Source organism: Geospiza fortis, unplaced genomic scaffold (genome assembly GCF_000277835.1).
Source record: "Geospiza fortis unplaced genomic scaffold, GeoFor_1.0 scaffold171, whole genome shotgun sequence".
Classification (NCBI taxonomy): domain Eukaryota; kingdom Metazoa; phylum Chordata; class Aves; order Passeriformes; family Thraupidae; genus Geospiza; species Geospiza fortis.
This window is the reverse complement of record NW_005054313.1, coordinates 7,650,429-7,663,037: the sequence shown is the minus strand read 5'-3', so window position 1 is coordinate 7,663,037 and position 12,609 is coordinate 7,650,429. Positions and strand designations below refer to the sequence as shown.

The following is a 12,609-nucleotide window of genomic DNA, read 5'->3' as shown; positions in this document are numbered from 1 at the left end:
AGCGGCATCGCGGTTTGTTTGGGTGCAGCAGCCCGGTGTCCCGGGAGAGCGGCGCTCCCGCTGCCCGGGCGGGCGGTGCCGCGGGCGGGGCGCGCCCTGGGCCGGGGGTGACTCAGCGAGCCCCGAGCCAGGGCTCGGACACAACTGCTCCGGGTGTGATGTTGTTGGTGGAGCACTCTTACTGTACTCCCTGCGTGTGAGAGTTCGGGCAATGCGGATTTTATGATTGGCTTTTCGCAAATATTAAAATGGATATTATGTGTGTTGTGTTAGAAAGTAATGCTGTAGTGCGTTAAGTAGTGCGTTAAATATAGTTTTAGGTTATAACAAAATGTTGAAATAGAAACTATGCTATGTAAGATACTTTTTTTTTTAAAGGACTCGCAGCGAGATAGCAACCACAGGACACCCAAGTCTTTCAGAGAAAGAATTTATCGCCCCATTATCAGGAGAAAGGAGATTGTTCCTGCCTCGCTCAGGCGGGACGACACCATTAGAATTAAGAGGAAAAAGTTGACACTGACCAGACAGAATCCTGTGTTTGAATGTAATTTATGCATCATGTATGAGATGTATGAATATGCAACAGGTTATGGCCCGGAAAAAGGTACCCGGACATCCATAACTCTTTGTTTCTATTGTCTCATATTGTCCTAATTCAAATTGTCCAAATTATTATTACTCTAATTATATTACTATTTTTATAGCCATTTTATTACTATAAAACTTTTAAAATTTTAAAAACAAGTGATTGGTGTCTTTCACTCAATGAAAACTGGATCTTGATCAAGCTTACACTGGAGACAGGCACTGAGCTTTCTTGGACTGCAGGAGTTCTGGGCACACCCAGAAGGAGAACCTGAAAGTTCTCAAAGCATTTCAAATGAAAAAGAAAGGTACCTGCAGGGTTAGGTGGAGCAACTTGCCGTTTTTGTTTAAATAAAATGTTTTCTCCATGTAAGTATCAGAACTTTCATCAGATCTAATGCTAGATTTCTCTTTTATGCAGCTTTCAGAGACAAGTGTATGTTTTAATGTAGTTAATGAATATTTGAAGAGATTAGAACTCTGGTGGTAGGTGTCAACAGCTGCAGTTCAAGCTGTTGGATGTATGCACAAATTATGTAGCTAGATAAACCTGGCAAACTGTGAGTGCTTTATCAAAGTCTTGTGAATGTAGTGAATTTTGGATGCAATCCAAAGGACTTGCACTGAACATGATTTAATAGATTTGAACAACTAAACCAACAGATACACTATACTTTACAAATGTGTGAGGCAACAGATTCAAAGGCAGTCTTAAAGGGTGTGATATTCTAGATATTCTTTATTTATGATTACCTCCCCACTACCCCCCAAAAACCAAACAAACAAGCAAAAAAAGCCTAAAAAACCAAAACCAAACAAACAATAAAGTAAGAACTTTTCCTATCAGTGAAAACATGACTTTGGAACAATGCTCAACTTTCATACTTGCCTCAAGTTGCCATTGTCAGTAGCTGGCAAATACATAATCTGAGCAAAAAAACAACATTGAAGGGAATTGAAGTTGGCTTCATATATATGTTGATCACCAAGGCAGAAGAGGCTAAAAGCTCAGAGCATTTCTGAGCTTGGTTGAGCTAGCATATGTTTCTATAAGATGAATCTCCTGTTCCTGTTGTGAGTTAAAATAGAGGGGCCTGGATTCTTTAAGTAGGTCCTGTACACAAGCACATGTTCAGGAATTTCTGTTAATACACAGATGCAGATGTATGTGTGTTGACAAGACTTACAAGAAGTACAGATTGATGTTAAAATGACACAGGAATTCATGGAAATGAAATACCATCCACTCACAATACACAAAGGGCACAGTCACATGAAAAGCCACATGTGAGTAGTCCCATGATAATTAAGAGGTTAGGATAACATTGGCTTTCTGCAAAATTTCAAACCTCTTAGTAGGAAGATGTTTCTTGAAGTTAATTAGCCAAAGGGTAACTCTTATCTTTGACTTCTCAGGAGAAATTTCTTCCTCTTTTCTGAACTTTCTGTATCTGTGGTGTCTATCCAGATAATTCTGTGTATTGTCATTTAACTCTTCAAGAAATCTTTCTTGTCCTTATCAGCAAATTTCTGTGATTGCCTATGCGTCAGTTAGATTAGGTTTTTTACTGCCCTTTTCCATCCGCACCCCTTTGAAATCTCCATTACAAATTAGTATTTTTATTTTCTAATGTTGTGAGAAAGAGTCTGGACAAATGTCGGTAAATATCAAGTTAAGGGACGGTTGTGATGGGCTCACTGCTTGGTGGGGTAACTGCTGAGACAGCAGCAGCAGGTGGGAGGTGTTACAGCCACTCACCTGCCCTGTGAAAGGGGAGGAGATTTAAACAGGGTCCTTTCATCATTTCTGTGACCCAATGCACATTTCATTACATGCAATGAAACACTTCTCCCTGTCATTGTCACCCATGGTTCTGGAGAGCTTTGTATTATATTCCCTCATCCTGTGAGGTGGGTTGGTTGGTTTAGTTGATTGATTTTCTGGGAGGGTGTGTTTTTTGTTGGTTTTTTTTCCTCCACCCAGTTTCACAGATCAATCTTGTTCTCATCCAGCTTGGAAGTGAAATAGAGAACACTGCTGAAAAGTCAAATGTTTTAATGCAGTGGAGAAAGTCTTGCTGACTCTGTGAAGTAGAAGAACGTGGGTTGTTCCAGTTAAGAAATTAATATATATTCTGCTTTATGCAGGGTTACTAAAGGGTTTTTTGCTAGAAAGGTCTATAGTGCTTTTCAGCCCCTTCTGGGAAGGCAATTTGACTTTTACAATGCAAGACTTATTGAAAACAAGTACACTTCATCAGCCTTTTGAAAGTTTCCCTGCCAAATTCATGTTATTCAATCCCAGTGTTAACTGTGTAGCCATTTCAGGTATTCATTTTGCCCTGGATCTTCTGGAGGGAAAATAATTGTCACGTTTGCACATTTTCATATCAAAGACTCCACTGCCAAAATGACATGCCTTTCAGTAGGCTGTAAGCACCTAGGCTCTTAAACAATCTGGAAAACAAGCTCTTAAAGTCACTTAAATATTTAGCAGTTTTTACACTAAATGCTACAAATGATATTTCAAAAGAAATGCATCTATGAGTTGTGGTAAGAGGTGTTTTGCAAAAGGCATTGAAATGCAGCTGAAAGTAGAGTTAGTAATGCAGCCTGCCATTGACAATGAAAATACAAATGAACTGAAAAAAACTGAAAACATATGCATGGTCTTTAGGCACTGCTTTTAAGAGCAGTCCCAGAAACTCTCTGATCCTTCTCTTGTTACTTTGCAAAACTAGATCTATCATATTATCTTTCCTGTTTTTCAAACGAGGTGCAGTTTATAGAAGGGATTAGTGGAGTGTACATTGCTTTTTCAGTGTTTTTGTGTCCTGGAGCAGTGTTCTTTTGAGACTGTGTCACTCCATACAAGGTTGTTGGATGAAAAGATTATTGTGGAGTGAAAAATCTGAAAGAGAGTACATCTGGAAAAAACCCAAGATGATAAGAACTTGAAACCATGTTGGTTACAATCCATGTCACAGACAGGTTCTCTATCTTCAATAAGTGATATAAACAACTATTGCGCCTCAGTATGCCTGGTAATTAAGAGTCAGGTTGTAGGCAGAGAGACATTTATTTCCTTCTCAGTTCAGAATTAATAAATCCTGTGTTAGGGGATCTGTCTAAATGCCTGGTGGTGTTGCTGGATGTGTGGACTTGCCTAATGTTTAAAGGAATGCAGCTTTTACTGAATGTGCTAAAATCTCAAATGGTGTGAACTGTTGCAGGAGATCCAGACTAAAAATCTGTTCTCAGAAGTGCTTCCCATCTTATAACAAGCCAATTTTACAGTGTTAAGTAGTGAAAACGGTGAAGAAGTTTGAGAAAACCTCTGAGATCTACTGACAACTGTGAAGCTGCAGGAGAGGATGAAGTTTAGCTCAGGCCTTAATGATTTCTTCTTCAGGGCTATCTCAAACCTGTTACATACAGAACTTTTGTTGTGATACTTTCCCAAGCACTCAACTTTTAATGCCTTCCATTGAAAAAATGAAACAATCCAATCATTAATCAATTGTGTAATTCTCTTTTGAAGATGTTACAAATATTTTGGGATTTCCTAAACCAAATTTGTTGTTTGATTTTTAGGAGAGGGTGGGGAATATTTAACCTGTCCCGTTAGCTGCAACCAATCTGCATTTTCCTGGCAGCAGGATCTGTACTTTGTCTAACTGCACATTTCTTAGGTTCTTGCCAGTCCTGTCCCATTCTAGGCAGTTTTCAATTATCTGGCTGTCTGACAGAAATTGAGAGCTCTTTATCTGTGAACAGCAATGTTCTCTTGTTTCTCTTCACTGCGTTTCAGCATGTAACCACTTGTAAAGGGAAAGATACAGACAGTGGTTGACCAAGTTTTGAAATGTATGATTTATGTTCTAATAGTTTTATTTCCTCTTTCACTCCCTCCTTGCCACTCTCCCACCAGCCCTTCTGATTTATGCTGTATTTCCTTACTGCAAGGATCTCTTTCCAGCCTGAAAATTCTGGTACATTTTAGATGACCAAGATATGATTTCAAATTTAGTAAAATAAGAACTTCCCAGATGTCTGAACATTTGAGATTATTTACAAACGAATGAAAGTGTGTTTGGGTAATCCTCCCAAGGGCTGGGAGGGTTTCTGTGTGTTCACAGAAGTTGTGATGAGAAAGAAGGATCAGTTACATTTCTAAATGCTGTTTAACTCCAGATTTCCTCCTTGACTGTGGGCAAGACATCTCTCTTCATTGTGGGTAGGTTTTCCATCTGTAGTAGAGGAAACAGTGCTGCTCTTCAGGTTTTTTCTGCAAACTGTATAAGCACTCACAGTCTCATCCTTGCATTGCTCACAAAATGCAGAGTGTATTAATAATATTAGGTACATTAGAAGTTATAAACACAGTTTCATTCTATGAATTTTATTAACACAAGACTTTAAATGAAATTGTTTGCTTTATTGTTATACAAGTGACATACCAGGAATGCAAATTAAAAAGGCAAGTAAGTCTAACATCAGATTTGCCTTCTTTGGAATAAAACCAAGATTTTGCATCCTACAGTATTTCTGCAGAGCACGTTGGTAATATTGAAATCCTGTTGCCAAAAATGGTGTGTGTACGGTTTATTTCTGTAACATACACTGGATATTCAGTTTGAATTGCTGTAGAGTCCCAAGAATTGAAGTACAGATGACTAATGTAGGTCTGTATGAAGTTTTATACATATCCTGGGAAATACTGGATAATCAGTGTTAATTGTTTTTCTCCTTTCTTCTTTAGGATTTGCGTGTGATTGTCATTGTGCTGTACCACAGTGAAGAGGTATTTTTCACTTCAAGATACCTTGCATTAAAAGATCATGGTAGACAGTTTAATAGTTTCATTGAGGTAAGTGATGCAATAAAACTTTTAAAATCTTATTTACTCTGCTCCTAACACACTGCAGTAAATTTCAATTTGGTGGTCTCTTGCTCTGCTGTGAAGTGTCTGTGTCATAGGAGGGTAAATAGAAATCTTATCCCAAGACCAAATACTGTAGTATATGCATACCAGACATGGCATTCTTTGGTGATAGTGAGAAAAGAAAGTTTTCAGTGTTTGTTCATGCTTAGAGCATCTGTTGGTGTGTGCCAATGTCATGGTCTGTATTACTGGAAAGTTCCTGTGTTTTTTGATGAGGCTGTACAGTCACAGTCACTGGGCTTAAATTGCTGATTTACATGTTTTAGTACCTGTGCTGCAATTCATTCATGGATTTGTCTTATGCATTCCTGAAACAGTTTGCCAGTGGGCAAACATAGGAAAGACCTTTCAAAGAGCTTTTCTAACAAAGGAAACATTCAGCTGTTCCTAAGCTGGTCTGTCCGGTTCTGCCCTGTCCTTGGGCGAGCAGATTCGGAGCAGACAGCCACACAAACACAAGCTGCCCTCCTGCAGGGAATGACAGCTGAGTGCTCTGTCTTTGGGATGGAGTTACTGTGAAACCTCTGCTCCAACCTTGCTTCTCCTGACTTTGAGACATCAATATTTAAATTGCAATTTTGGCACCCTCCTAATATGCCAGGGCAGATTTTCTATCAAAATGGATCTGTTACACATTACTGACAGCACCAGTGTTATCTTTCCAGCTGAAAGGTGACCTGCATAGCTCCCTCCAGGCTGTCCCAGACTTGGGTTGTTCAGCAGATTTGGGAGGAAGTTGGGAATTTGAGACAAGAGCCACACTGCACTAGTCAGTACTGATCACCTGTGTTTGGACAATCCACACTTGGCCAGGATATTCCTCCATAAAATGCAGCTACTAAGGGACAGCAATATGTGAGAGATCTGCTTTGGTACCCTCTAGCTTCATTCATGCAGGGCTAACACTCACTGCACTGAGTAGGAAGAACTCTGAGAGGTGTTCCTAAATGAGGTGTTAAATTGAAAATTTTTTCATGCTACTCCTACAATAGACCTAATTTTGCTTTGTGCTTGTGCCTCCCAGTCTTTCCCAGTTGTGTGTATGTATGCTTATATTTAAGTTTCTATTTAATGCTTTTATATTAATGGCAATTGGTGTTGCCAGTAAAAGAAAGTGAGAGAGTTTAAAGTCTGACTTTGCTTCAGACTGGGTGCTTGGCTCCAAACAGAGCCTCAGCTGTGAGAACAGGGGCTGTACCAGCAAGGTTCTGTACCAGAGGCCTGAGTTCTACAGCCACCCATCAGCTGCAATTGGTACCTCACCTGGTCAGCTATACTTGAAAAGTTATGCCTTATTTTGAGAAGCACTTGTTCTTTTTGGCTTTTCTGCACTGTGAGGATACCTGAAGCAAATCCACTGAAATTGGAGAAGCCTTTTTTGTAGCTTGGGAGGCTTCAAGTTAGTCATGCATGACAAATAAAAGAGCCTAGTCCAGAGAACTTAGCCAGAGCAAACTGCTGAGGGAAATAACATGAAAAAAATTAAATTGCCACACACTGATTTGAAGCTAGGGGCTTACCTCGGGATAGCTTAAGTATTCCTGGCAGATTTCCTGTGTGTTTGAAGTAGTGGCTTGATACCATTGTTTCTGACAGATCCATTTGCAGATACAAAGCAAATTTAAAATCTATCTTTATTGTCCTGGAGCCATGTACACAGAGATGGTGACTGCAGTACAACCTCCTTAAAGAATGGTCAGGAAAAGCCTGGCACAGAGTAATCATACACACACTCAAAGTTTGCTGTTTAGAACTGAGAACTTTAATCTGGCAAGTAATTTGCTTTGAAGATGACAGTTCTCATTCAGCTCAGAACTCACAACCTTGCGCATGATTTCAGAAGAATTTCCACATGGAAATCTGTAGACTGTCAGACTGATCAGAAAAATCCTGTCCTGTTGAGGATGAAAGCATTCATTTCCTTATGGAAAATGTGAACTTTCTTTCACATGCTCTGAGGGATTATAGGGAGCAGAAGCCATAAGGGAGCAGGGGTGGGTTAAATATAAATTGCAGAGGATGGAGGCTGATGGAAGTTAAATATAAATTGCAGAGGATGGAGGCTGGGCCTATCAGCCACTGCACTCCACCTACTTAGATGCTTGTCATTCTTCATTGACAAGAGTTGGGAGATCACTTAAACACTTAGAAAAGAGACAGGTGAGCTGAAGACACACTTGATGCTGTAATTTTGCAGTTTGGAGGTCTGAGTTCTATTTCTGCCTTTGATTTCAGCTGAGATTTGCAAATCAGTTTATTCACTTGTGCCTTTGGCTTCCATGTACCACTGTGTGATTGGGCCCTGCTCTGAACTGCATGTCTTGACTCCTGCTGTGATTTCTTACAGTGTCTTACGCTGGCTTTGATTTCAGCCACCTCCTCTGTATTTTGTTTTATCACAAATGATAGCTTTGTGAAATAACCTGACTTCCTTCTAACACAGTTTTTAAAGGGCTTCTTTTTCCCCCCTAAACGTGGCAGTAAAGCAGTAATGACTTTTTCTGGCCTTTCACTGGTTTATGCTTTGATGGAGAGGGGCATAGATGGTGAGGTGATGATAGGCCATGTGCAATCAGTACTTAACTAATGGTTCCTTTTGCAGGATATTAGCAAGAACAAACACAGAAAACACAAGATAAACATTCTCCCTAGCAGAAGAATATTTGTATTGGTGATAATTAAATGCTTAGAATTGATAAAACCCCTTTCTCTTTAGGAGGTCTGCCTCAGAAAATACCTGAAACAATAAGAAATGTTTAAAGGGTTACTGGGTAGGGAGCAAAGGAGCTGCGAATAGGAAATGCAGCTGGATTTTGTCTGGTCCATTAGTTTGCAGATGTATTTTATATCCAAATCCATCAGTTTTACTTCTGCATTGAAATTCAGAAAATCATTAGCAGCTTTCCCCCTTACAGTGGGTCTGAAACATACTCTTTGTAGACTGAAAAGTCAAGCTCCTGGTACAAATAAAGATACCTTGATCTGATTTGCTATACCTGACCGTGTTTTCTGGTGAATGGGCTTGGTTAGAAGGAGACAAACCAGTTTCTGTTGCAAATTATAGCAAACAAAAGACTGAGCCAACTGTGCCTAAGTTGTAACAGGCTCCTAGGAGTCACTAAAGTGGTGAGGCTTGACAGAACAGTTTGTTTGGGCTTGGTTCCCATTATGACTCCTTTCAGACTGAAGATGTGGGGACTGGGGTGATGCTTGGCTGCTTATCCTCAGTCTCTGGTGGGCTGTGTTCACTACTTTCCATCCTCTGTGCCCATTAGGTTATTCAATTTTCACAAGTGTTAGGCAGCTGGGGAAGAACCTATTTTCTGTTTCCTGTGTGCTGAAAGTGGAGTGTTCATCTGTGAAATGAGGAGCCAGAGCTAGAAGCAGATGTGGTCCACAGCTGGGTGAATTCTTACTTAGCACTTTAGAAACCTTGCAAAGCATATGTCAGTTTCACACTGAATGCTGAGGTGTTTAAAAATTCCTGGCAGTGCATATTTTAATTTAAACATGAAGTTATATGAAATACTATCAATGGATTCTATTTGGTTCACTTTTGCTTTATAGGTGGACAAATCTATGTATGAACCTGGTTCATACATTCAGGTATGAGCCTGCTGTGAACAGAATCTTATAAGAACATTTCATACAGTTTAGTGAATCTGCTTTGGTTAGCAATGGTATTCAAGTGTTTAAATGCCTTCTTGCAGTGTGAAGCCCTGTAAGATGTTGTAGATGTGTGGTTTGTATTAGTGGTAATTATCTGTTCTGTTTCACTGTTTGCCTTTTCAGACTTCTCAGTTCCCTAGCAGTGCTGGGATTTCAGCTTGTCATCCCACAGCCTTCAATTGAACACAGAAAGGTAAGCATTAGAAACATTCAGACTCTGTCTACACTGAAAAGTAAATGTGAAAACAGTAGAGTAAGAAGTCTAAAGCAATGCAATCTGAATAATGTTCTGGGAATAAATGGCTTCTGTTTGTGCATATGGGGATTTTTTGGTTTCTTTTTTAAATAATTATATATGTGGTTGAAAGAGGCTCATCATGGTTACTTAGCTGAGTAGTTGTATGGAGTATTATAGGTCACAAATAGTTACTAAAGCTTTGGAGCATTTTCATCATGCAAGACATGGAAAAAAGAGTTCCTGTGAGTGAGAGCAGACGTGGAGTGAGTAGAGAACCACCCAGCTGCTCACAGGCAGCTCTTTCTCTTGCAGAGATAGAAATGTCTGAAACAGAAGCTGGACCCAAACCACTCTGTTGCTATTCACATTGCTAGAGATTGGAGCTGGAAACTGCTGGAATTTCCTGTTGTGCTCTTGTGGATGGTTCACTCATCCTAGACATTGGCATCTCTAGGAAGGCTTGCAGCCTGCACACTTTCCATCCTGCTCAGCATTAGGGAGATCTTGGCTGGAGTCCTTGGGTTTTTGCACTGCTTTTCAGGAAAGTAGTGAACAATTTGGAGAGAAGCAGAAAGCAGCAGGGATTATCCTTAAGAGATTTAAAAGTCTTACCTCTGAGGGAAATTTGAACAAATTCATATTGTTTATTCTAAAGATTGGAAGACTGATGCTGGAGGAAGATATAATCTTCAAATACTTTTGAGTACTAAAAGAAGGCTGTTTTTTTCTCTTTGGTGGAGCAGATTTAATCTGAGGCAAAGGAATCTTAGGTTTGACATTAGAAAACACTTGTCATAGTAAGGATATAAAGAAGATTATATTGATTGAATAATATTTAGAATTTCCATGATGTAAGTAATGTGTTGGACAAACGTTTATCAGGAACAATGTGCAGGTGTTGCTCATTCTGCCACAGACCTGAGGCAAGACCTCTTGAATGCTGTTCTGTCTCTTCCCACTCTCACCACATTCACTTCATATCAAAGTTGTCCTCATATCTTAATATCAATGGGTATCTCATAACTCTTGGTATTCAAACACAACCAATTAATTATTGAAGGAATCAAATAACCTGTTTAAAAACAAGTTTGCTTTTTACTGTAGATTTTTAAATAATAATCTGAGATGTGTATTTTTTTGAAAACTCCACTGTTAAAAGGAGATAAAAGGCAAGTTTGCAGGGTTTGCTTTCTTTTACGTGCACGTGCCACTGTCTTTAGGGTAAAAAGTTATTTGGACAATAGCCTCATAGGTATGGGCTAGAAACCTGAAGCTGTCTGATTGTCAGAGTTCCAGAAGAACACAGAAGTCCTGTTAACTCCTTGTGCAGCCTGTTTTAAGACAAGTTAAGTGAGGTCAGTAACATGGGTGTGAAACTGGCCCAGTCCAGTCTGCACCAGCTGTCCAAGGGCTCTGTTCTAAACTGCAGGACAATTTAGTGTTTTTGCCTATCTTACATCTCTTTTGTTGTGCAGTTGAGATGGTCCCAGCTGCTGCTCTGGTTTCAGTACTCTGTCTGATTAGGCATTCTTTTGTAACACTGACAGTGGAGAGATGCTTCAGTCCAGCTTCCAAATGGCCTTAGGGGGAATAAATCTACGAACTAAAATGGAGTAACTCAGAGAAACAATTGCTTCATTCTGGGAAGCCCCGGAATTAATTTAGATAAAATCAGATTCTTTGTTTTCAATTGAATGAGAAATGCCACGGGTCTGGAGTGTGTTCTATCCTAGTTAAAGGGACTTAAGGCCATGGTAACCACCTTGGAGATGTCCCTTTTACTGAGAACAAGGCACAAGTTTCCTAGTGACAATCCCACACGGGCCCCAAGGCTGGCTGTCATTCTCAGCTCTTACCCTAAGGGAGAGGATTCTATTCATGCCAAACTGTGTTTAGGCTGCAACTTTGTATTTATGACGCTTTTCACAAACCTTCTGCCCTACCTATAAGCTCCATGCAAGAGGGGCTGTTAGTAACTCTGAAGGCCAAGTCAGACATGGGTTCTCAGCTTTGTAGCTCTGGGGGTTCTTTGTATTCCTTCCTGCAGTAACCCCAACATATATTTGCTGACATCCCCTGTGTGTTTCTGGGCAGATGTCTCTGCTGTTTGGCAGGGTTCGTTCTGTGTGAGAGAAGGTCAGTTGTGCAGAAATAAAGGGAGAGGAGGAGGATGAGGGATCTGATGAACAATTTTAACAAAATAGTGAATAATGAAAGCGGTGTTTGCTGACTTTTATATACACACTCAAAGGGTACAGTATGGGGAATCAAATAACTAGAGCTGATGTCTAATGTTACATTAGACCATATCCCAATTCTTACTGTGTGTTTATTTTGCATTAAGCTAAGCATGATTTAGCAGGTTGCTTCCTCAGATGCACACACAAAAATCTGTTTCTGGCATAACAGCATGAGACTGATAGCTGGAAGAATGAGCCAAATTACTTCCATAGCACAGAATTGCACATATTGGAATTAAGACTTGGGGAAATGACAAAACCAAATGGCAAAGTTGTGGGAGAAGGTTTGATTGGGCAATGTTTTCTGCTTTTAGACTTTATTATTTCTGAGTAAAAGTCTTGGAAGCTTGTCAGACATATAAAGTCAGAGTTGACCAATACGGACTTTCTAGTTCCAGAAATGCATGGCTACCTGAGTTTTATATAGATGTAGCTTTTGAGCTTCTTTAATCAACACTGTCTCTGCTGTCAGAAGTGCACAAAAACTGAAAGCAAAACCCAGCTTTTTAGGTCACTACTCTGTTACTCCTATCTCTGTAAATGGCACAGGTTTGTACAGTAATGTAAATACATTTAATGTGGTATGTTCATTAGACAGAAATAAAAATTCTTATGCAAAAGACTTTTATGGGTTTTTTTTGCTGAAGACAGGAGTTGCAGTGTTGGCTGGAAGTCTCTTGGAGCTTTTTTTAATAATCAAACTTATTTATTCCTCATGCATAGTATTTAATTTCCAATATCAAGTGTACACTGTAAGGCCAAAATACTCATCAATAACAGGATAAAAGGGGGAAACCTTATGTGAAACAAAATAATTGCCACTTGCCTTTTAAAATCAGCCAAGGTCTCTGCAGCTGGATAAGCTGAAATCTTTCTTATCATTTGAAGAATTTACTTCCCTTACCCTCAGTACTGGACATGTGAACAGC

At 39.7% G+C, this 12,609-nt stretch overlaps 1 protein-coding gene across 1 annotated transcript in view; it reads left to right on the top strand.

Annotated features, from left to right (window-relative positions):
• Positions 1-590: 590 nt before the first annotated feature.
• The window catches only part of THSD4 (thrombospondin type 1 domain containing 4), a 218,354-nt gene continuing 206,335 nt past the window's right edge, over positions 591-12,609 (top strand). The window contains exons 1-3 of the mRNA XM_031055908.1: positions 591-607; positions 5,351-5,458; positions 9,326-9,395. Of these exons, the coding sequence (XP_030911768.1) occupies positions 5,430-5,458; positions 9,326-9,395 (99 nt within the window). The 5' untranslated portion in view covers positions 591-607; positions 5,351-5,429. The remainder of the gene's footprint in view (positions 608-5,350; positions 5,459-9,325; positions 9,396-12,609) is intronic.